This window comes from Protopterus annectens, chromosome 7.part0 (assembly GCF_019279795.1).
Source record: "Protopterus annectens isolate FY-2018-M chromosome 7.part0, PAN1.0, whole genome shotgun sequence".
In the NCBI taxonomy this organism is placed as follows: domain Eukaryota; kingdom Metazoa; phylum Chordata; order Ceratodontiformes; family Protopteridae; genus Protopterus; species Protopterus annectens.
This window is the reverse complement of record NC_056739.1, coordinates 722,482,127-722,508,225: the sequence shown is the minus strand read 5'-3', so window position 1 is coordinate 722,508,225 and position 26,099 is coordinate 722,482,127. Positions and strand designations below refer to the sequence as shown.

Sequence of the window (26,099 nt, the reverse complement as noted above, 5' to 3'; positions counted from 1 at the left end):
CTAGTGTTGTTGAGTCTTGCCAGTGAGCCAGTTTGCTATTCAATGGATGACACTGGGATTAACAACAAATAGGGTGAGAGTTTGTTAATACCTGCACAGAGGGTTTTATTGAAGGATTTAGCTATGCCCAGATAGGTAGCATGTACAAAGTGACCCATGTCCATTCATTATTTTAGCCTACTGAAGAAATCAATTATACCTGGGTACTCAGGTTGATAACAATCTCACATTCAACCATCATGTAGCAGCAGTGGCCAGAAAAGCCTTTTACTTGGTTCAACTCATAAGTAAAGGGATTGCATCCTATACTCCCCCGTCATTAGACCAATAATTGAGTATAATGCCCTGTTTGGTATATACCTCTCCAAACATCTGCACCAACTGGAAAGGCCACAGAAATACCTCACAAAGAGAATCAATGATCTCCAACACCTGTCCTGTGTGGACAGGCTCAAATCACTACACTATACTTGGTATCATACAGATTGCTCAGAGGTGATCTGTGTCTCGCCTACAAGGCAATGCTCCATATCCATAAGTCTAGTTCCTCGTGCATTACCTGCTTAAAAGGACTGAATCTAATATGTGACATCAACAAAACCTGCTGGAGATACAGTTTTGTCTCCCAGAGGCTGCCCCATCTCTGTAATAGACTTCTAATGTATGTCAGAGTACCTCGCTGACTCACTTCAAGAGCAACCTTGATGAGTGGATGGGAAACCACTAATTTGTCCCAGGGGTTCCACCTGTGTCCCTCTTTGACATGGGTGACAAGTGCTGACTGAGGCTTCTTTTTGGGGTTAAACTCTTGGCTAGGCTTCTAAGGGCCCCAGGGCCATTAGCCGAGTAACCTCTTATGATCCTATTTAGTAGACAGGAACTACCTTTGACAATGCTCCATTGAACTGGATCGAGGGACTGAAGGTTTTCTGTGTATGTCTTTATGAGCAAAACTATGATACCCTCCATAGCTTTACAGATGATACTGGTAAGACTTACGGATCTGTAATTACCTGGATCTGTGGTGAGGACACCCTAATGTAATTATACCACTATGGCAGTTCTCTGTCTGTTATGTAACCAGTGGAGAAGCTAAGGTTAAACAGGTTTAGAAGGGGACAATAAAGCTATGTATGGTATTTAGCAGGAGGCTGCCAAGTACCGTGTTTTATTTTCAATAGTACAAATAGAACTTGATCAAAAGCAATTTTAGAAGGATATCAAAGCACACACATGAAAACTACTGCAAACACCACGGCACACAGGACAGTAGACCCACGAATGATCTCCACACAGGTAAAATACCAAGATGAAAAACGATTTTATAAGAGCTTCACAAAAAGACTTCCACTGTTACAAAATTCCTGTTAAGCGCTTTCACCCAGTCCAAATACCAGGCTTCATCAGAACAATTTTGGAAGGAGGTATAGTTTGGTGGGCCATGGAGGGGACTTTCGGCTGAGTAGGCAGGGTGAAACTAGAGCTGAATTTGGCAGCGTAGATGTTGGCTATAGTCATAGAATCAGAATATGTGGTCAAATTAGAAATTAGCATTGAAATATACTGGGTGTTACATTTGAGTTTCCTGGGGGAATAAGGGAGGGCTTTGTGATTGTCTTTGGTGGATGGGCAATTTTGATTTTGAATGCAGCTTTATATTTTTTAATGGTGCATCTGAGATTTTTGTTAACCTGTTTTACATCCCTTTTGTGGTGAGTGGAAGAGAATTTCTTATACATGACAACCAGTCTTTTCTATTTATAAATATTTCTATTTCTTACTTGTTTAAGTAAGAATTTTGCCAAAAGAGTTTATTCCTGAATTTCCCATTATATTTCTGGCATATCAGAACAGCTGCCTCTATGCAATGATTTAGATGACAGTAGAAATCAGAAGATTGTAGAGCAGCTTCAGCCAGATATTCAACAGGGCATAGACCAATTGTACATTTATTTAGGTCATCAGAAAACATAAGGGTTTGCTTTGGAGTGGCCCACAAAATGCTCTAGGCTTCATGAGAGGAATAGTATTGGTTGTAATGGCAAAGATAAAAGCCTGATGACTGGAATTAACTAGAGAGGAAGATGAGGACATACGCAGCGCAAGCATGGGCAATATAAATAAGGGTAAGGGAAAGAAGATGTGTGCATGAGAGTAGGGAGGTAGAAAATGCAGTCTAGGAAATAGGCATTCTCAAAATCTAAGAACTGCTAAATGTATGAATTATTAGTTGTGTAACTTTGTCAGTTGATGGATGGGTAGTTGGTATTATCTAAAAGGAATGTATTGGGTTTAGTGGATATCTTTTTTCAAATAATTTATGTACATGTCATGATCAAGAGGACATTGACCAGGAAGTCAAGAAGTTCTAGGATGAGATCTGACAGGTCAACTGTAGATACAAAGGCACTCCTGCAAAAATTGGTGAGTCTGAAAGAATGATAGATGGTGAATGCAGCTATCAATACAATGAAACCAGGTTTCAATAACTGTGCAGATATGGGTATGTTCAAGGGTCAGGAAGGCCTCAAGCACAGGCATTTTTAAGTTGAATCTCCAAAGATAAAAAAGAACCGCTTTACTCTAGGCCAAATTGGAGTTTGTTATGATATTATATCCAGGGGGCTGGCTTTGCCTAAAAAAGGTGTTATGGTTGTCTACAAAAGTTTTTTCTGTACATAATTTTTGTCCCCATGCCTGTCATTTCCTCTTCTTGTGACTTGCACCCATTAATTCTGTCATACCAGGTGCCCCTAGTATTGAGGATGTGGAGGTGGAAGTTGTCCGAAAGACAGCCATGAGGGTGCTTTGTGGTTCCACATGCCCCTATCATTTTCTGCTTTTCTGCAGAGGTGGACACACTTCACTAAGGCCAAATAGCTCTAGTTTGTCACCCTGGACCAGACCTGTAGGAATCTATACTAATCTATCTCTCAACATGGCTAGACCACCCCCAATCCATCAGCTAGGAAAAAGTCTGGCTCATCTCCCAGATCATGACTCAAAGGCATCCATTTTGTTTGATAACACACCCTCCAATCAGCAGAAACATAATTCTGGGAATAGGCCTTGAAGGCCAAACCTTAAACTACCCATTGCGAAAACTGATAAATATGGCTCAATGTAGTTTTCTGGATGGGAAGCAAAATTTGTAACATTAACAGACCAATGATAATGCAGTGGGAAGGAGAGGAAAAGAAAATGCTGTTATTGTTGTTCAGTTTTGTTCAAAAGAAGGCATTCATTAGAGTCAGCTGAGATTTTATAATGAGGTATTTATGATTATGACAATAGCATAATTTTCATTCCATGAAACAATACTGAGGTTAATTAGAAGACATATGAAGGATCAGAAGCAAGAATTAAGATGGGAAAGTTCCCCATTCTACAACCTCTGTTTGAGTAGAGGAACTCGACATTGGCACCCTCTTCCCCCTTTATTGTTTTCTAATTAATGCCATTGCCAAAGAAAATAAGGGACTCACACATTCAGGATATAACCAGTATGGTAATCAAGAAAAGTTAGCTTTATTTGCAGGTGATATAATTTTGTACTTGCTAAATCCTGAAAAGCATAATTCATTGCTCTGGAACATTTTGAGACAGTTGCAGGTTTTTTCAAGATGTAAAATAAATGAAGATAAAACAAAGGCTGCAGTAGTGAAGTATGTATCACACATAAATTGGTTTAGCAATGCTCATATTTCTGGGATATAATAAGGTGACATACTTTGGTGTATGGGTTAAAATAAGGATTCTATTACAGCAACTAAGGATATGTGGGAAAAGACTAAACAAAAGATACTAAAAACATTGAAAGCAGCACACAACTTTCTGTGCTTTGTCAATACAAATGCCCTAAAACAACTTGTCAAAGTACCCACTAGGGGAATAACATATTATGCCTCTTCCTTATCCACTTCATCTTCTTGTCTCTTTACCTTGGAGATTTGCTTATTTCCTACTCGTCTCTGTTATTGGCATGCAGTCTCTGTGTGTGTGTCCTGGTCATTTATTCTTCCCTGTAGGGGTTTCAGAATCTGATATCACACGTCCTCCTAGTATTTCTCCATCATGTCTCCTATGTCTAAGATTGCTCTCCCAGTCCATGTCTTGCAACTCATTTAGATTTTTACTAAGTGACACCTTTGTTTAAACTTTTGACCATCCTCATTATTGTGTAGCCTGCACCATTCCCCTTCCTACTATTAATCCAGAATTGTTAGGTACTTCAACCATGCAGCTGTTCCAATTAATTCTTAGTTCATTTAATACCCCTGGCATAGCTTTCCTTCTCTTATAGAGTGCTTCTGAGTAATCTTCAAGTAACTTTATGAACATCCCTGTAAAAGGGATAACTCTTTTTGCTTGCCTTGTTATTTAATTTTTACAGCAACGGAACTGAAACTTGCCAAAATATGCCTGGGTCTGTTTTTTCTATGCATCTTCCCTATTGGTGTTTCTTTATTTACTGATATCACCAATTTCTCATGGAATATCTGTATCACAAATTGTTCCAGTTCACTGTTGCTTACTCTCTCTTGTATTCCAATTATCATGTTTATCCAGCTTTTCTCCCTGACTTTTTATTATGTCTGCTAGTTCCTCTACTCTGTGAATCTGTTCCTGCAGCTCAGCTTTAATTGATGCTTTATCTACCTTTAGATCTTGCACCTTCTTTTGCAGCCTTTCCACTTCTGATTGTTGCTGTTCTTTTGTTTGTTTCAAGGAGCTCTCATCCTAGACTATTGTGATTACCTTCCCTAACAAAATACAGCGGCTCTAAAAACAGCCATCTGTTCCTTGTTTTAATCCTGCTCACCCATCTTTCCTTATGTTTTTTCCCCTGGGACACTATGTTTTCTAAGTGTCTGCAGGCACCTCTGTGTTTTTTGAGTTTTTGATATGTCTAGTGAGATACTTTTCAAAGAGTGCATTATATTTTATAATGGGTCTAACCAGGGCAGAGTACAAAGGAACAATAACTTTCTTGGCTTTGGAAGTGATGCTGCCAGTGATTAATTATGATCTATAGAAGGACGTCCTGACTACAGTTGCTACATGGTACAAAGCAGAAGGAGTCATCTACCCAGATCTCTGACAGACATACTGCAGCGTAAGCCGTCACTGATACAGTAGGTGGTTGAAGTTTGTTGTTTTCCAAAGCAGATGATACTGCATCTCTTAGCATTTAGTCTAAGCATTTTATCAGTGCACCATTGTTAATGCGTGATGGTTCTGCTGGAATTGGCATCATTTGTTGATCTGACAACTATTCCTAGCTTGCAATTATCTGTGTGAATGTAGTCATTCAGAGGTCCTTGTTGTCAGTGCTGCGGTCAAAGAAATAAATACCAAAAGGAGGGGAACCAATACAGAGCCAGTGGGGAATGCCACTGATCACTTTTTCCTTAACTGAGAGGCATTGCTGACTCTGGCAACATAAGTTTTGTCAGTGAACCAGTTTGTTGCCCATTTTACCACATAGGGATCCATGCTGAAGGTTATTAGATTGCTTACATTTCCACCATATGGTATGTCATCAAATGCATTTGCAAGATCAAGTAGGCAGAGTGAAGAATGTGACCATTGTCCATGGTTTGCATGACCTTTTCAAAGAAGTTCACAAGATTTAAGAGTTATGACCTGCCCTTAACAAATTTGAATTGTTGTTTTTCAAGCCTGATTATTTTCTTAATGTCCTGGTTTATGAGGTCAGTGATGATGCATTCTATGGCTTTCCAGACAATATTAATATGGCTACTGGGTCACCCTTATGAAGGGGCATCCTGCCACAGTTTGCCATTGATCAAGAACATGGTCTGTGACAAGGCTTAGGTTGAGCAACTTAAGGACTGGATTAGCAAGGGCCTACTTAACACTGTTTATAAGATAATCTGGAATGTAGTTGGGACCCATTAAAGAAGTATGCTTTTGTTTTGGTGAGCACTTTAAGGATATGACCAATGGAGATGGGAGGTGGACTCTGGTATGTTTGAGGTGGGGATGATAGTTTCAGGCAAGAAATTTGCAACAGACATCATAGCCAATATATTGGCGATGTTTTTAGGATATGAATAGGAGGTACTAGTACAGATACATTCTGCTTAGTGATATTAATTATTCTTTAGCTTTATAACATAACCGAAGTACTTTAATTATCTTTAGCCTCAGAAACAAGCCTATATTCATGAGCAGCTTTGTTTTGCTTAATGGCTGTCTTCAGCTTCTTTTCAACAGCTTCCTCGTGAGTCATTTTATATTCTTGTTGTGATGAGAGGTTCTGGCCTTACAAGGTAATCTAAGCAGTTGCTTCCTTCTGTTATAAAGTTTATTTATATCTACTGACACCAGGGAGTTGTTATTGAGTTTGCCACTGTATTTGGTCCTTGCGGGGACAGACCTATCAATTTATTTATCTAAATGAAGATAAAAATCATTGACACAGGTGGCAGCATTTACTGGTTCCATGCTGGGGCTTGTATGGGAAAATGTTTTGATTATGTTGTACAGTTGTAAAAGGTTGGTTTGTTTTTTGAAGTCTCTAGAGTGATGTTGGTAATTATGGGAGAGGATGTCCTAAGGGTAAAGGTACGAAGCTGGTGATCAGATTTAACACATGAGGGACAAACCATGGGCAGAGAGCAGGCCAGAGCCAAGTTTGTAAGAACTAGGTCCAGATATTTTCACCCCAGGTGAGGTTACAGACATTTTAATCTAGGGAATTTTCATTCTCCCACTCTAATAAATGTTGTGCATTACTGACATTACAAACATATGCACTGTAGTCTTCAGTGGTTTGCAACTGTAACCCCTCTTTTTGCAGATTTATCACAACTTGAGATACTCCACCACCTTCACACTTTACGTAAATGGTCAGCGATAGCCTTACTTATTTTATTTCGAGCAGGACTACTGTTTTATATTTGTATTTATTAAGTATGCAGAGATAAGCTCTTTACTTTACCAGTGTAGAAAGACCACTAATATCTGATGAAATTATTTTTAAACCAAAGTTACCACCTATTATTGCTGAGGTATGACTTTATTGGTGCTTAGAAGTTTCTGAATGTTTACCAGAATTAAAAGAACTAGAGAAAGAAAAAGCTGTCACAATAAACAGATACAGCAGATAGATTTTAGTACAATAGCAGTGAATCTCTGAGTAATACTGCTACAATATATAATAAACTAATGGTATAACAGTAAGGAAAACACTTACTAAATTTCCTAATAAAAAAGTTCAGGGGACATGAACAGTGAAGACCTGTATCACTTTAGCTAAGAGCTTCCAGGACCATTGAACGGAAATGTAAAGGAAAAAGAAATAATGCAGAACCCTACAATCAGTCACACACATCTGATAAATTCTGTAGCAAGTAATAGCATGATGTATTGTCTAGGCAAAACCACAAACAACTATATAACCTTCTGACTGACAGAAGTCATAAAAAATATTTATCTGCAGCCAACATTAACACTTATAATAAACATGACAATGCACCAACCAAGAACCATGTGTGGGTTGATGGACATTTGGCATAGAGGCTCAAGCATCTCATTCACACTGTGTTTACAGCAAAATAAAAGGCACTGGACAGTAATTCAGGCTATGGTGATAATAATTAAAAGGCCAGTAGATGTCATCCTAACACTGTGTAATTATAGCACAAAAATAATACTGCAGTATATACACTGATATATTACAAAAAAGGAAAACTGCTCCTTACAACTCAAAAATCTGTCCTTGTTTTCTGAGCTATTTTAACATCTCAGAATGACACTGAGTGCTTCTAATAGAATTTTAATGTTTTCCATAAAATGGCTGCCAATGGGGCTTGATATATCAACATGATCTTGTTTTTCTTCAAACCACCTTTCCATAATCCATTTCAAGTCTACTTTATACGAGTCATGCTAGACATAAGGAAGTAGTGGGGTATTCCCATGTCATTGACATATTATGGGATTAGTGTCTGTCACTGTCACCTCATATACCTTCTGTAACAGGACTGCTTCTTTTATTTCTTAAATGGCCCTCACTTGTGTGTGTATCAGATCTTGTTTTACAGTATACTAATATTGTAGAAAATGCTTTATTTCCATTTATTTTATAACTAATGTCATGTCCCCCCCTTACTAAGTAAGTCTATAACAAACTATGACCGACTTTCTATTCTTTGACTTCAGATAACTATTTTTTCTGAGGCACAGATGCCTTGTGGCATTATATTTTCTATCTTTTCTAGGCATTCTCATACAGTGATTTGCTGAAGCACAGAAAAATCACTCTTCTACAAACCTGACTCTTTGACAATGGCACATTATTCTATTCCCCGGTCACTGCAGTGGGAAGTGGGAGGATTTTCTTTTGGTGGGGGGGATAAATATTGTAGGAAATTCTGTATCAGTTGCATTTGTTTTATAACTAATTTTTCTTTTTCTCCTTGCAGTCCACACAGCCTACCTGGACCTCGCTAAGGCCTTCAACACCATTACCCACTCTGGCATCATAAATAAACTCACCAGCTTGAACATTAACCCCTATGTCACGAGAGTTGTTGCCAACTGGCTCACGGATAGAACACACATGATCAGAGTTGCGGGTGCCATGTCCGACTCTAAACCAGTCACAAGTGGTGTCCCACAGGGCTCGGTCCTGGGACCCCTCCTGTTCGATATATACTTCTCCGAGGTACAGGCAAGCACGTGAGGACTATGGCTAACCAGGTTCGCAGATGACTGCAAACTGGGGGCCATAATAGACTCTCTGGCTGACACAGACATCCTCCAGAAGGGTCTCACAGAGACAGATACCTGGTGTCAGAACCATGGCCTCAAGCTAAATGCTAAAAAATGCATAGTCATCCCCTTTGGGAAAAACAAAGTGCCCAAGAATTATCACATAGGTGGTAATCCACAAAGTACGGAAGATGTAATTAGGGACCTGGGGACACAGGTAGATAGCAACCTCTCCTTTGATAACCACATTGCCGAAATGGTTAGAAATTCCTTCTATGTAGCCCACCTAATCATGAAAGGGTTCACATCTAGATCAAGAGAGGTCATTGTGCCCCTCTACTCATCACTCATTAGGCCCATAATAGAGTACAATGCCCCATTTGGAATGTACCTTACTCAACACCTGCAACAGCTGGAAAGGCCACAGAAGTACCTCACCGAGAGGATCGTGGGCCTCAAACAGATGCCCTATGCAGCTCGGCTAAAGAAACTCCAGCTCTACTCAGTTGCTTACTGCTTGCTCAGAGGTGATCTCTACCTGACGTATAAGGCCATGTCCAACCCAGAATTAATGGACATGCTCCATCTCAAGGAAACCAAATCTCTGAGAGCCACACGCTCCAGTGAATTAAACCTCAACACAACAATAAACAGGACATGCTGGAGGGATAGATTCCTGTCCCAGAGACTTCCCTCGCTCTGGAATAGAGTCCCAGTTTATGTTAGGCAGAGCACCTCACTAACACTCTTCAAGAGAAATCTTGACGAGTGGATGGGAAATTGTAAATTCACCCCGGGGATCACCTCAATGGCCCTGCTAGACAGAGGCCCAGGAAACTAAGTTAAAAGGGAGGCGAAAGCCAACAAATTCTGGCTAGGCTTATAAATGCCCTCAGGCAGATAGCTTAGTACCTACCTATGAACCTATGAACCAATGCTGTTTTGTGATTCTGTAACCAAATATTGCCAGCTTTATATTCCTTACCTATGGATTGCAGCACAGGTGTCTTCTAGCATTATGCTTTTCTCTTTTAATGTTATTCTACTCATTAACTGGTTTGTTAACGTACAACACAATCAGTCTTCATCAAAACTGACTCTTTGGTAATAATATAATTACGACTCATGCTCTGAGCTCTGTAAGACTTGGAAATTACTGTGTACTTTTGTAGGAAACTGCACTCCTGAAGGTTACAATCATCAGTGAATTGAGACATGCAGCAACCCATTCCTGCTCCACTGAACGAAATTGCAATGTCTCATTAAGTGTAAAGGGCTAAAGTTCTGCCTCCAGTGCTAAGAGTACATGGCTTGAATTTTTCCATCTTCATTTTCCTACTATGTCACTTTCAGCAAATAACGTAACCAGGCAATGCTTTGGGGCTATTGGAAATTTGGGCTACATTCCTTAATGGTTTCCAGGACTGCATGCATAGTAACTTTGTATGAACCTATCCCCCAACCCTTTATTCCCTTTTCAGTACACATAACATCCATCACAGTACTGTTTCCATGTTATGCTTCTTCATTCTGTTATTAGATATGGTAGCTGTGAGTGTCAATAAATGTCCTGATAGATATTATATAAAAATAAAATATTTTCTTCCAGCATTATCAATGACACTTTAGCATTATATTGTATAATCACATAGATCAAAAGTGTGTATTCAAGGGCACAAAATGTCCAGCTTAGCAGCTGATTAAAGTGCAAAGCATGTAGTAAAGTTAAAATATTTGCTTAATTAGTAACAGTTGGTGTGTGGGCTTAAAGTTTAACTATATATGGCATCCTGTGAGACATGAAAAAGAGCTTTCTATGCGTCATACATGCAGCTTTATGAGACTCATATGGTCAATACAAAGAATTGTTGATAAAATTGTGCATGAAAAAGGAACTTAAAGAGACGTTACAGATTTCAGAAAAACAGAAAGGAACATAAACTGGTGGGGCAGACATGATAACTACAGACACACCAAAAATATGTCAAAAAAGATTCAGTTAAGATTATTCTGTCTGATCTGAAAAGTATATAAACTGTGCAGAAAATGCAAACACAGGACAGCTTTGATATGAGACATTTGAAGGAAGCATCGTACTTGACAATATTTTTTCATGTTATGGTGAATTGAAATAATCTAGAAAGAAGTGTTTGGTCAGCAATAAAGTTACAGTTCAGTACGAATACGTTGTATACATTGTCAGTCTGTTGTGTGCTATTTTAACATGTCCAAGGAAATGAGTAGCTTTTTACTGCTTGTTAATCTTTTGTTTTTTCCCAGTCAAAACTGCAGTGGTGATATCCTAAATGTACAGAAGATTTCCTTTCTGCGATGTCTTTTCCTGCTCCATTCCATCCCATTTTCAGAGCATTTCCCACAGTTGACTATACCATATTACATTATCGGTGATATTCTGTTGCTCTGTTTGTCATTGGTGTATGTTTTGTCCTTTGCATGGTTTCCCCAGGTTACTGTCTGGCAAGCCATTCTGTAATCATCTCATATGAAATGATGTGCATAGATTAACAATACTACCACTAAAGTGAGCAATGGCCAAATATGTCAGTCTATCCCTGGCAAACTCCACAACTGTCAGACTATAAAATGTTTATATTTTTATGGCCAATTACATGGTTTCTTTCTCTGTGACACATCTTGAGGTGCTGCAAGTATTTTTTTTTACTTCAATCAGCACAAGTTGAAGAAAATAAGGTTGGTCATAATTTGTTGAATAATAGATGGGTGTCCATATTTTAATGCAAGTGCTTTATTTTTCAAATGGAATTTCTTTATGCCATGTAGCACAACTGACTCATACTTTCTTCAAAAACACACATTAGCACCGTCACTAATTAAGCATTTTCAGTACTACAATTTGGTGACCGGTATAAGCACAGGCAATGCCAGTGAGACAAGCACTTGGCTGCCAAATAAAGATGTTCCTTTCACAATATGACACACACACACACACACACACACACACACACACACACACACACACACACACACACACACACACACACACACACACACACCCATATATATATCATGGCTATGGTGGTGCAGCGGTTAGCATTGTCACCTCACAGCAAGAGGTTCTCCGGTTCGATTCTCAGCTGGGGTGCCTTCTGTGCGGAGTCTGCATGTCCTCCCTGTGGTCGCGTGGGTTTCCTCCCACATCCCAAAGACATGCAGTAGATGAATTAGACACTCTAAATTGGCCATAGGTGTGAGTGTGTGAATGTGTGTGCCTTCTGTGGAAGGTTGGGCACTGGGCTGGCAACTAGACACTGTAAAACTCCACTGCCAATCATGAGCGGACAGATGATCTGCTGTGGCGACCCCTAACCGGGAAAAGCCAGAAGAAGAAGAAAAGATATTCCCATATACAATGATAAAAAGGAATAGCACAAATTCAAGAATTTCTGCTAATCTGTTTTCTTCACCTGTTGCACAACTGTAAGAAATATGATATGTTGATAATGCACTTAATGTTTTTAAGAAGCATTGTAGTGTACGTTGTCAGCACATTTACTCCCATTGTTATTCCCAGTGTTGCACAGGAACTGCTGCATCACTTTGACTCCTGTCCTTTACACACTTCAGTCACATCTTGTCTGCTCTTTGTGTTGTGCTTTTAGTCTTCCCATTCAGGTCATATGGCAGTTGTTTTCCTTACGTAGCACTGCTTAACAAATTTACTATGTAATGCATGAATGCCACAATCAAGTACCCAAATATTAATAAACTGATTAATGAAAAATGCAGTGTTTGGTTTCATTATGTCAGTGTTCCACTCTCTCTGTCTCTTTGCTTGGTAGTTTAGTCATACTCTGCCTCACCTGCACTTGGTGCTGGATTGTGCCTAGTGGATATGGAGCTGAAAATTGTAAGTGGCCTATTTAGTGTTTAAATAGCATATGATTTCAGACTAATGTGAAAATACAAAGACCCGGCTTATTTCATATGTGTGAGCCTGGAGCTTCAGCCCCATCACTCCCATTGTTTACTTACTTATTTACATGTCTTTACTGGGAAAGTCTAACTGGGAATTAAAATCCCTTTTCAATAGAAGAAATCTCCATGGTTATATATACAAAGTTATTATGACAATGTGTAAAATATCTATTAAAGCAAAAGCATTTATATATTTTTTAACAGAGCTGTCTCAAGACTTAAACAATGAATTAACTGTACTGTGTACTATACATGCATTAAAGGGACTCATATCAAATTAATAGACAGTTTTGGTGATTGCAGCATACAATACAGATAATTTAAAGGGATTTTCTACATGAAAAACTGACTTAACTGCAGATTGGGAGGTGAAGTGTAAGTAGGGGTATATTTGCATGCCAGCACCCACATGCACATGGCGCATGCACACGCGCATGCACACACACACAGACACACACAGACACACACACACACACACACACACACACACACACACACACACACGAACACAGGAATATAATCTGTTTCTCCATTAAATGCACACACTCATATGTTTCTATACATACATGTAAGATGTGTGCAACACACATGTACTTCAGAGAGAGAGAGATAGTTAAAGTACTTCTGACTTCCCTTTCTTAATATTTTAATAAAAGAGCACAGAGCACATGTAAGCTAAAGTAAAGTCAGCTGTATGTCATGGTTGCCATCAATGGTTACATTTCCTTTGTACAGCAGAAAATGCTCATACACTCCACCTGTTTATGGACTGACTCAAAGTCAGTAGAAGATGTCTCTTTCTATGGATCTGTACATCAGATAGGCATCCTCCCTTGAAAGAATGTTACAAAAAGCATCAAAAACACTTCTTATAAACTATATCAGTGCACTTAGTTGATAAGGTTGCCACCTGTCTCACTTCCTGCAGATAAGATATATAAAGCAGTATAAACAACCAACACAAAGTCTGAAGGCTAGCTTTTCAATACTGCAGTGTTGCTTGTTAATATTTGTTAGAAGATATGACAACTGCCTTTGAACCCCCAGATGATCTAATTGCTCTGTTTTGCTATGCAAGGCATGGCTACATTGGAAGCAGCTGTGAATCAGTGTAAGTTCTCTTCCTCTCTACAATAGAGACAGTGGAAAACAGTTTTACATGTCTGTCTTTTTTATATCAGCTGCTGTGCTCCTGACATCAGCTGGAATAATTGCCCATATAAGATTGTCAGCAGTACTTAGAGAAAACTACAGATTTCTCTGTGTCTGTGGTATGTCTTGCAGGTGGGGATAAATTCCTCAACAAAATATGTGAGAAGTTAAGCTTAAAAAAAGTGTGTGAGTTTTCCTTCCTTTAATTCCAAGGCAAGGAAATGAAAATTTTATAAAAGTTCAAGTAGGTTTCTGGCACCTACATAATACTGGAACCATATTGTAGGGAGAAAAGTAACCTAAGGATTGCATTAAACTGTAGGAGAAGGTGGGGTTTTCCTTTAAGCTGACAAAAAAGTGGGTGGGCTTTCCCTTCCTTTGATTCCAAGGAAATGAAATAAAAGTTTTATAAAACACAAGCAGGTTTCTGGTATTTACAAAATACTGGAACCATATTGTAGGGAGAAAAGCAACCCAAGGGTGGAGTTCAACTACAGGATTAGGTGGGGGTTTCCTGTAAAAGGTTTGCTGGATTGAAGTTTGCTCATCACCAGGTTAAATGACTTAGGTCAAGTCTGGCCCACATGAACATCTAAAAAAAGAACTGATAGTCATTAATTTATATACTGATATATATATATATATATATATATATATATATATATGGGTCTTCTTTGACTCATAGAAATTACAGTTCACCTATTCCTAGTTGGCTGACTCCACTTCAGAGAAACGGCTTTAAACTGAAAGCACGGACTACTGAAATCCTTTCTCTGTGAAACGAACCACTTAGCCACCACTGAAAAAATCTCAGCAGAACAAAACTAAACCCACCTCACACCACCCCAATTAAATACACCAACTCTGAGACTGTACTGCACTGGAAAAAGAGCAATATTCACCCTGGTGGCCAAGTGGTTCGTTTCACAGGGAAAGGATTTTGGTAGTCTGTGCTTTTGGTTTAAAGCCGTTTCGCTGAAGTGGAGTCATCCAACTAGGAATTAGTGAAAGTGTATATATATATATATTTGCCTATACCTGTTTATCTAGTTATTTATTTTTGTCAGTTGGGTTCAGCCCTTAGGTATGGAATAGGAAAGCCTAGTTTACATCTCCTGGATTACATTGTGCAGATATGCTATTCACTTCCTGAACACCAAAAGGAATGACAACTCCCTTATCCTGTGCAATCAAAGTGACTATGGACTTGTCCCAAGACTGATAAAGACACTGACTAAAAAAAAAAATCACAAACCGAGAGTACAACAGTGAATAATGGTATATCACTGAAATACGTCTGATTGGTGTACAATGTCAGATATATTCACTGTCAAATTTGTCATGACAAAGTAGTAGTGTTATGATCTGGAATAATTCTATCATTTTCAAATGTAAAATTAACCTAAGGAGGAAAATAGGTCTGTAAAATTTGAGACTTCTTAACAATACAACTTGAATGTGTGACTGAGACTTACTAACTCTGTCGATATACTAACACAGTCAAAAAATGTAAATAAATAAATATTATTTGGAATATACTGAATATAAAACAAAGCATCTCCAGTTAACTTAGAAAAAATGTACTCACTTTCAGTTTCTTAACAATTCTATTCTGTCTCGTAAACTATATTCAAAAATTTGCTTATTTCAGTTCATAAGCTCAGAGCTATTTATTTTGGGAAACAATGATACTACAGTTTAAGAGATTTATATGGTCTGAGCTTCAGTCCACTTTTATTTAACATCATTCTCAAAAAAATATTACATACAATGTATGATATTTAATAATGCATACTTCACCTGTTCTAAAAATACTATGTATTTTCCTGGGAAAAGACCAGCATGTTTTTACTGCACTGCTACTAAAAGCAGGCATCTCTTATATCATCTGACCTAGTCCTCCCTTATATATAATCTGCTCAGTCTTCAATAATAAAATGAAACCTAACATTGCAATTACTAATACTGCACTATAATAATATGTGCAGAGAGACGTCTTCTCTATAGCTTTTAATTTTCATCTTCATTTTATTAAAATTCCACGTATTTCCTCAATGGCTTACACTAACCAAAGTCAATTTTAACATTTTTTCTAATCTCTCTTTGAAATATCTTTACAGTCTATAGGATGATAGCCTGATACCAAATTTTAAAGTATAATAATCTAATTATTATATCCTATGGAAACAAATTGAAACCACCTCAAATCATGTTTGCTGTTCACCAATCACAAATTTAACTGGTGAATAAAGTATTGGTGAACAGCGAACATGTTTTTTTTTTAATTTATTATAGGCTAAGGAAACAAATATTTCAGTTATTCTCCAGACAAAAGTATCTTTTCTTTTATGTCTACCTTTCAGAATAATGGTTGTAGCAAGTTACTTTTATATCATATATAATTTCATGTTACTATAATTTCATATTAACTAGATTTCTTAGTGATGCTGCAGTCATAATATCTTGGCTGTACTGACAAATATGCCGATGTGCATTTCTTGTTAGGTTAAAAAAATGGCTTCATTCACCGTGACATTTTTCTATTTTTTAGTTTGTGCTTCATGAATAGGTTTTGCTTTTTTTCCTTTTGCTTGTTGCAATCAAGTTCCATGTTTACTTCGTACACATTTTATTGTCCTATTTGCTGTGCTCATTAAAAACAGTGATTTTTGACTAAAACCTAAACAAGAAAAAGCGGAAATACCTGAGGAAACATGTATAATCCTAGTATACGAGCCATTGGAATTGAAACCTGGGATCGTGACTCTCCAATAATTGCAGTTATCGGAGGCTTTCTTTGGCAAAGATAGTTAGGTATTGTCTCTCCATGGCCAGAAAGTAACCACAGAGTTCCTTCAAGAGCTCTTTTTATTGTATCACAGGAATCATAAATGCTGAAGCCCAGGGTGATGTTTGGTAAGAGATGTAGATTGCTGTTGACTTCTTCAATTGCATAAATCATGCCCTGCATCATTTTAAACATTGGTATGATGAAGCTGAAAGACAAAGACAAAAGGCTTAAAGCAAATCAGTCGAGGTAAATACTAACATCTGAGTACAGTAAATGAAAAGTCCAGCAGAACAAATGTTTTGTAAAAGGAGCTATACAATAATTATGGGAAGTAGCTGAAGATGTAAGAAAGATGCTTTGTTTTTATGGAAGATTCTAGAAGTATTTTTTAATAAAAAATGGTTATTGTGTGAGCTGACATAAAGCATCTCCACTAAGATCTATTAAGAAATAGGATACTAATTAACAAAGAAGTTTAGCTTCTCCTGCTAGTTAGGACAGCATGATTACTATATGAGTCACGGGGTCCTTGTCTACCCACAATGAAAGAATTCCAAGCTGTCAGTATCAGTGTTGCATCCATATCCATAACATCATCTCCCATTTGTCATTGTGTAATTTGCAGGCACACAGTGGCAAACAGCAGCTCTAATTTGTCTGTTCCATAGCCATCCTCTTCAGTAATTTCCATCATGTAAATGTGAGACCAGTAACTGCAAGCCTTGTAACTACAAAATAAACTATGGCTGCCTAAATAAGACAGTGAATCTCAAACTTGTAAAAATCTTTAAAAATTTCCCACAGTCTGGCTACTTATTTATACCAACTGTGGGGTCAGTGTACCTCAGAGAATGGTGAAAACTCCAAGATACGACAGACACAAACTTACAATATATTTCTGGAATTCACATGCCAGTTTCACTATTCATTGGGTTACAGATACAAACTCAGACTTTCAGTGGTAATTCTGCATGCATAGCATCATGGCTGGGACAGCTGCAATCCCAATCTGTACATTTAAATTCCATAGTAGGTTAAGAATGACCAGCATTTTGTATTGTCTTTATTTTTCTGTATACCTTCAGTCTATCATTCTTTTGTTAGAACTCTTCTGAATATTAACCAAATTAAATGCATTTTTAAGAAAATGCAGGTTTCAAATGTATGGCATTTAAGAACTGCATTATATGGCAAAACCACAAGTCTCATGAATTGATAGCTACCCAAAGCAAGCTAAACCAAGCTGGGGCAGCCTAAAGCCCACTGCCAGAATGAACAAAAAAACACTGAGTAAAGATGAATTCTTCTTAAATTTGTTAAAGTTTCTGCTTGTCTAAGAAAGTTTTTAAAGTGCTCAAAATGCATTCACGTAGAGCTTCTAGCAAGAAGCAAGGGTTCATTTTCAACAGAAACCCAGCACACTCTCAAGTCAATCTCTTTGTATTTTGGTTTACATTATATGGCAGAAACAAACTGAAAAATTCATTCAAGTGCACAAAAACAAAGGAAAGTAAAGTGCACAAATTTTTTTTTTCATCTTCCCAAACAAGATGAAAAATATATTGAAAATTAGATTCAGTGTTATTTGGATAATCTACACTTTCATGTAGCTAAAATGAAGGCATGTTGTAATTTTCAAATGCAGTAACCAAGACAATTTTGATGCATCTTCATTCCATTTAAGATAATTAAAGTTGATAACCTGATGGTAACTTGAGTGAAAGGAAATGTATGAAGCTTGTTTGCTCCACAAAATATGAATTAAAATTTCATAACATAACAGATTTTAGTCTAAGCCTGCTAGCAGTCACAACAATCAAGCATGCAGAAGAATGATGCATTGAATTTTGGGGTCCTACACCTTCTGATTTTGGGGCTCATTACAGAGTTTAAGTTCAAAGAAAGCAACATGTGACATGCTTCACCTCCAAACAGACTGACAGACAGAATAAATCATGCAATGAATGAAAGCTAGACAACACAAATATCACACTGTATCTATAAAGTAAAATTCACTGTGAGATTTTTTATTTATTTATTTTGCACTGGACAAGATTGTCTTACATAATCCATTTAGAAGGTGGTACTCTGTTAATCCTTATCATTTATAACCACTGACCCTCTCAGGTCAACCAACCTTGGAAAAAGTGAGAGCATGTTACAGTACAAAACTCCTTAGTCATGTCACCTTACAGTGTAATATCTTACTTAGCTGAATGGCCCATATAGAAACATCGTTCCTTGATTAAATGACATTTGTCAATTATGTGATAAAATATGTCCCAGCAAAGACAAAAAAAATGTTTGTTAGGCACAGTTATAATTTTTTATGTAGCCTCTGCTGAACAGGTTATTTCAACTAGGCTAGTGACATCTTTCTGGTGATTTACATTATTAGGGGAACAGCATCAGGGAACTCACCCTACTTTTTTGATATGTGCCATGGAATCTTTTACTTCTACCCAAGCTACCACTAACTCAGACAGTTGGAGCCTCACTTTAACATCTCATCCAATGGATGTTACACTAAAGAGTACAGCACTCTCCACCTTATGCTTCACTACAGTGTCAGTATTGGAAATTAATCTGTGCACCTGAGGTGGGAATAGAACCCACAGATTTCTGATCTACCAGCACCATATGCCAGTGTGCTTCCTGTTGTACTACTGACACTGGCAATTAAATTTTTCTGATTGGGAACCAATATTCAGTTAAGTTGTATGCGTTATTATTCCTACAAAACAAACAAAATATCTGTAGGTCTGTCACGTTTTCAAACCCACAATTACTATAAAAGACCTAGTTTCACCTTATTACTCTTTGTTGCAGGATTGTAGATATTTCTGTAATTTTCTATCATATTAAAGTGTTTCAAAAACAGTCATGGTTTTCTGTACTAATCAAAAGAAAGTTAGAAGGTATTTTTGTCCTAAAAATCAGAAACAGTTGCCCCCCCCCCCCCCAATAGGATGCAGGTGCTAAAATAAGGAATGTTCTACAAAAAGTGGGATTGGGTAATCCTCATATTTGCTCTGATGTATTGCCTACACCAATATGGTCCACATCATTTCAGCACAATGCCTGACTCTCTAAAATGTTTACATTCTTAATGCGATACACGTTAGTATCAAACATAAGAAAGATTGATTGTGACAACACCAATTCATTTGACATGGGAATTAAATCTATGCCAAAACTGAAAAAAAACATTAAGAGGTGTGATTTATAAAAAACTGTCTATGGTAGTTTGACTTGGTCACTATTTACAAATTAACCTTGCAGGTGCAGTTCAATTACAATGGCAGAAATTTGCTATGTTACTGTCCCCTGGTATGTAGGTTCTGCTACAGAATGCCATATGAGAAACCAATATGCCAAACCTCAAAAGAGTGAAAAATTAAACTGCAAGTATTTTTGGGGTCTATCGTTAATCTTAAAACTAAACCACAAAGGCTGAATGGGTCCCAAAGAAAAGAATACTTACGTTTTTATATTTTACTACTTGTCATTGTCATACTTAAGTTTTTATATTTTACTACTTGTCATACTTACGTTTTTATATTTTACTACTTGTCATACTTAAGGTTTTATATTTTACTACTTGTCATACTTACGTTTTTATATTTTACTACTTGTCATACTTAAGTTTTTATATTTTACCACTTGTCGTACAGTCCAGTTATTCTTGGCCTATGGTTAATCATCGAAAGAACTAACCAATAAATAGTACATCATCAAATGCAAAACATCGAAACTCCATCAATCAAATGTGCAGTTCATTGAACCTGTGAGACAGGGAAAGTAATTAGTTGGCCGACACTTTCCCTTCTCACTTTTCTCCATTGTAGTGCAATCTCGGAGTTGGTATATATAGGTGAGGGAGTGTGGTGGGCAAACCCCCCCTCCACATGGGTGGGTTTAAAATACTGCTGTTTGTGAGACAGGAAAGTGTTGGCAAAGTAGTTACTTTCCCCATCTTACAGGTTTGATGAAGTGCACATTCAATGAATGGAGTTTCGATGCTTTGCATTCGATGATGTGCCGTTTGTTGGTTAGTCCTTTCAACGATTAACCATAGACCCATATTTTTGTACAGGGGCAAGACTCCTATGCTCCCAAACTGATATACTGACTCCACAGTTATACTGATTCAAAGAAGGGAGAAATATCCCAAAACAAAGGATTCACTGCTGAAGTAATTGGCAGTGATATGAAGGATTGGCTTAAAGGTTAAGGGTTTTACCTCACATATACAAGGAAAAGGGTTTGATTCTTGCCCTTAGGGGCTATATATTGGGAAAAATTGGGTCATACTGGCTAGGCTTATAAGGGCCTTTAAGCTGTTAACCTAATTATCTCCTATGAACCTATGAATCAGTGTTGTCTCACTCTGTATGTTGTACTTCCGGAAACTAATGGTCAGGGAACTTCATGTCTACCACCTGTAGAAAATCCTGGAATATGAAGTTGTCAGTATTTGTTGCTACTCAGTCTCCATACTTGTTGTTTTTATTAGATATGATCCTAAGTTTCTGACTTTATAAAACGATCACTACAGTATATGCACATTTAAAGCTGTTCATTAATTCAGAGTTATGTAAAAAATAATGCAGTTTATACCTTAATATGTCATATAACTTCATTAAAAACATACCATCATGTATAAATATGGCTTATTTTCTATATCTGTGACAATCGAGTGATAAAAATTGTAAAAAAAGGCTTAGAAATGAGTTTTGAAAAGAAGAGAGTTTTAAACCACTGCATATGGAAGTGGCTTTCTCAGCATTTATAATCCATTATCCATTGCTCACAAGATGAAATATAACCACAGTGTGACTTACACCTACTGTGAAGCTCTGATTGACAAGACAATGAGGAACCACATTGCTGAAGACAAATGCTCAAAATATCAAAAGGGTGAAAACTGAAATTTAAGTGCTTTTTGGAAGGGGAAATCCCCACAAATGTCTAAAACTTATATATATATATATATATATATATATATATATATATATATATATATATATATATACACACACACACACACACACACACACACACACACACACACACACACACACACACACACCAACTCCATGGTTGCTTAAACATGAAGAAGGGAGAAATCTCTCACAACAAAGAAATTGCTGCTGGTGTACACTTAACAACCGTACCAGCAGTGATTTGCTGTACAAAGCAGTCGTCAGCATTCTGTTCCTCTGCATTTTGAGATTTGGGCACTTGACTCTTGGGGAATCTAATCTCAGCCACTGGTAGGTACACCATGTGTCTTAGCACTTGCCAGATATTTTAATTAATTCAGGCCTAATGTATAGTACGATGCAATGAATATCCATTAAATAGCCTTAACTAGTGTGGTCATTTGGTTTTAAATGCATCTCTGAGATGTTTATTAATTATTATTTTTAAGTGCACATTTGGCAAAATTAAGATGACGTCTTCTAGAGCACTGACCCTCAAATTGTAACGTCTGTACTTCCCTTTCACATTCCCATCACTGCAATAACAAATGTGCTTTATTTTCTGGTATTTATGACATTTACAATAAGCCCACCATATATACCGGCACTTCCAGTATTTAATAAAGAAAAAATCCTCAATCCTTTGATACTCCTAAGATATCAAGGGCAGGGCACAAAACTTTTTGATAATATTTTATTGTGCTATGGCTCAGGTGAAAATGATGTACAATTTGCAAAAGTATGATGAGCTTAACTTTTATTTCAGTTCTCCAGCCCTTTTATTAACATTTATTGCAAAGTGAATGAGCACCTGATAAAGGTTTGTCTTATAGTATTTCTTTCCTTTGCCATAGCTACATCTCTGATTTTAATAAATATATAGACATTTAGCAACCTGTGCTGCCAAAACAATGTTTTTGCTTACCTTGTTCCTCTTTATTTCTTTTATCTTTATTTTCTAATCAGTATTGAGACAATATAGGTTTATTTCTTTTTCCTGGGAAAAGACAAGATCATTGTCATCTAACAACTTCTTGATTGTCTTCATATCCTGGAGTAATTATGAGATGCATGACTTTTATTTTTATTCATAAAGATTTTTTTCCAAGCAAGTTTTCCCTTCATAAAGCAACACGTGCCAGGTTTTATAATGATTTCATTGTTTCCATTCACTTTATTTATATAGCCAGTAAATATAATTCCATAGCATTATCTCACTGGAAGTTTTTTTTTTAAGTCAGTAATAGGTAGTGAGTAGAATATGATATTATATAAATAAAGACAAGCTTTCACATGTCATCACTTTATCAGGTGATTTGATAATGTGTTTGACACATGAAAGCTTGTCTCCATTTATTTATTTTTGTATTATAAATAGTTGATTATTGTGCACTCTGCTGTTTTTATTCATTTTTATTTTGGTATAATGAGTGTTTTTTGGAAAGTATTTTATTCTATATTTACTTTTAACATAGTATTCAAAGTGTTATAATTATGTTCCAAATTCAGGAGAAATACAGTTTTTTAAGCACTCTTCTGATATAAGAAAGGTATTTAACAACAATTGTTAAACACCTTCCAATGCTAAAAACTCTAGTCTCACACTACATTATATCAGTGGCCACTGTTAGCCACCATATATAAGTGTCAAGGAGTGAAAACAGCTTTGAAAACTGCTATACTATTCATTATCAAACAAAAAAAAGAAAAACACAGCATCTGGCTGCCATCTGTGTGGCAGTGCTAAGTGTTTTATGGCATTCAAAGCTTACACTTTTTTTTTTCTTTAAATAGTGGTACTTTGGAGTAACTAGTGCTCCATATACATGTTCAGTAATGACTCGGTTGCTTGTTCCTGACATTGATGCCAGGCTTCATCTGTTGAGCTTTTCTTTACCACTGTTAAAGTCAATGTCTTAACATCCATGTCTCAAATACATAACAACTTGGTTATGATTGGAAACCTGATCATAACCCTCTATACGCAGCTTCCCAGTCTGGTGTTACCTCCATTAGTGGTGTACTTCAGACATATACTTTCAATTAGTGCAAAGTCAGTTGTTGTCATACAGACCACACACTGGTTATTTATTTGTAACCCATATGAAACAGAATATAATGACAGTTTCTGGTGACTTTCACTATTGTTAAAAGTATCCTAATGCCATTAGTTGTGATGGTCAATCAGTTCTAATTCTATCCAGAACTAATAGATTATGGTACAGTACCACTAAACATTAGATTATACTGTCTGTATGCCAATACTATCTTATAGTAAATAAATTTAGCCCTGATTTCTGTTTGAAGACTGGAACATTATTGCAATATATACCATAAGCTTTCAGCACAGCACTTGGAAGTCAAATGGTTCAGACAACATTCATGGGTGGGAAATTTAATCAGGATTCCCTTGTCTGATACTGTTGCTATTAAGCTGGAAATAAGATATGCCAGGTCATTTATAATGACCATAATGAATTTCCACTGGCTTTGTAGATTATAAAATAAGACAGAACTTGGCAAAATAGGAACTCTGTTCTCTTCATCCATTTCTTCTAAGTTATAGCACTATAATATGCAATGAGCAAGGAAAATGCTATTCTATTTTTTTCAGAAAACTACAATGAAGTTGTAAAATTCTGCCTAAGTACTAGAAAAATTAGATTACATAGAATTTGGCATTTAAGGACAGAACAATCATTCACCATAAATTGTATTTATTTGTATATTTTCTAATTGCAAAATGGCAGTTTGCTTTATTCATTGTTCTGTACTTAAAATCTGCTTTATTTTGCTTAAATATACATGCACTAAAGACATGTTGTACAATAATAATGACTGGGAATTATGCTCTGCAATCATGGGTATAACTGTATATATTTTGCTAATGAAAGTGGAATTTCAAAATTTTATATATCCAAAAAGCATGTCCTTATACCTTGTAATTATTTTTTTTAACTTCATTTACTTTCCAGATTGTTTTTAATGATGAACATAAATATTCCTCAAGTACACCATTAATGTTGTCGCCGCCTTGCCAGGTGACTTTAGCAAGAATCTGGCAATCCCAAGAAGAAATGCATAGTTACGTATCTATTTTTTAACAGTCCTTCAAAAGCTTGCCACACTAAGGAATAAAACTTCTGAAAAAAACCTAGGAAGTATTTAAATGCACTGTAAACAGTTCACAAGCATAGCTGCAGAGGAAGGATTATGTACAGATTATTGATCTTACTTGACTAATGAAAAGTCTTTGTACTTTGTCAGAAAGAAGTAAGTGGGAACATATACTACTGATATTTTACACTGCATTTCTTCCTGTTTTGAATAGCTCAGTATAACAACTGATCAGTATTTAAAGAGCCCACCAGAAATAAAAAAAATAATGAAAAATATTACACTCACAGAACAGTTGCTTGAGTGACGTGGCTAATATTTCATAACAGAGTTTTCTTTGTTTTGTTTTTTTTTTTGCCACATAATTCAGTACAGTTTATTTTACATTAAATAAGAGAATACTGTTAAGGCTGCACTGGAGAGGCAGTAGGGCAGTTTTTTTTTCATTACATCATCAAGGCTTACTGCATAACAGAAGGAATTATGAAGATTTTCCTCCAGCAACACTTTCGATGCATGTTTTCTATATCAAGTTCCCAAGTAGTGCTAACATTAATAAATCATATAAAACGTTTTTGTTCAGCAGCACTAGTTTATGAAGGAAAAAAATGCAAACGTATGTAAACTAAATAAACATAACTGTTTGTAGGCAGCCATTTATTTTAATATAAAATATTAAAGTGCAACAGAATATTTTTTATAATAGCAGATGTCAAAATAGTGAGTGATGTTGACAGTAGAATTATCCATACATTTCTGGCTTCAGGAAAAGCAATACATTTCAAATATCAATTTTAATGAAGGTGTCTGCACTTTTTATGTAAAAGGTAGTATATGCAACACTATTATCAAAAATAATGTTATAATATGAATATAAATAGTGATTGGCCATGTTCTTCCATCAAAAACATTTTCCTAAATGATATGATTTGTTGACTGTCCCATAATTTCGTTATGGTCTGTCTGATCCACAGCTATTGACTTTTCTTTTTCAATTTCTAAGGCACATCATGATGTCAGTAACACCATTCTATGCCTTGCATATAACTGAGCTGAAAGGCAGTTATCCTGCTGTGTGATGTTCAGGCAGTATAAAAAAAATAACAGTCAGAGAAATAAGCATAGTTTACCACTTTATCAAAGAATAAATACATAAAACCAAAATCACATTTCTGAGTAGTCACATAAAGGAAAGGCATTAACAGTGGTAAAATTGTTCTATTGCATTTTACTGAGTTTAAGTGCAAGTCATCCAGTGAATGTTTGGCTGGCATTAACAAAAGTATAATAGGTTCATAAGTGTATATTAGGCTAATGACCACTGGGACATTTGTAAGGATAGCCATGCATTTCAA

At 36.6% G+C, this 26,099-nt stretch overlaps 1 protein-coding gene across 1 annotated transcript in view; it reads right to left on the bottom strand.

Annotated features, from left to right (window-relative positions):
• LOC122806082 (extracellular calcium-sensing receptor-like) overlaps positions 1-26,099 on the bottom strand; it is a 172,542-nt gene that overhangs the window by 113,674 nt on the left and 32,769 nt on the right. Inside the window, exon 2 of the mRNA XM_044076320.1 lies at positions 16,556-16,847. Coding sequence (XP_043932255.1) covers positions 16,556-16,847 — 292 coding nt within the window. The remainder of the gene's footprint in view (positions 1-16,555; positions 16,848-26,099) is intronic.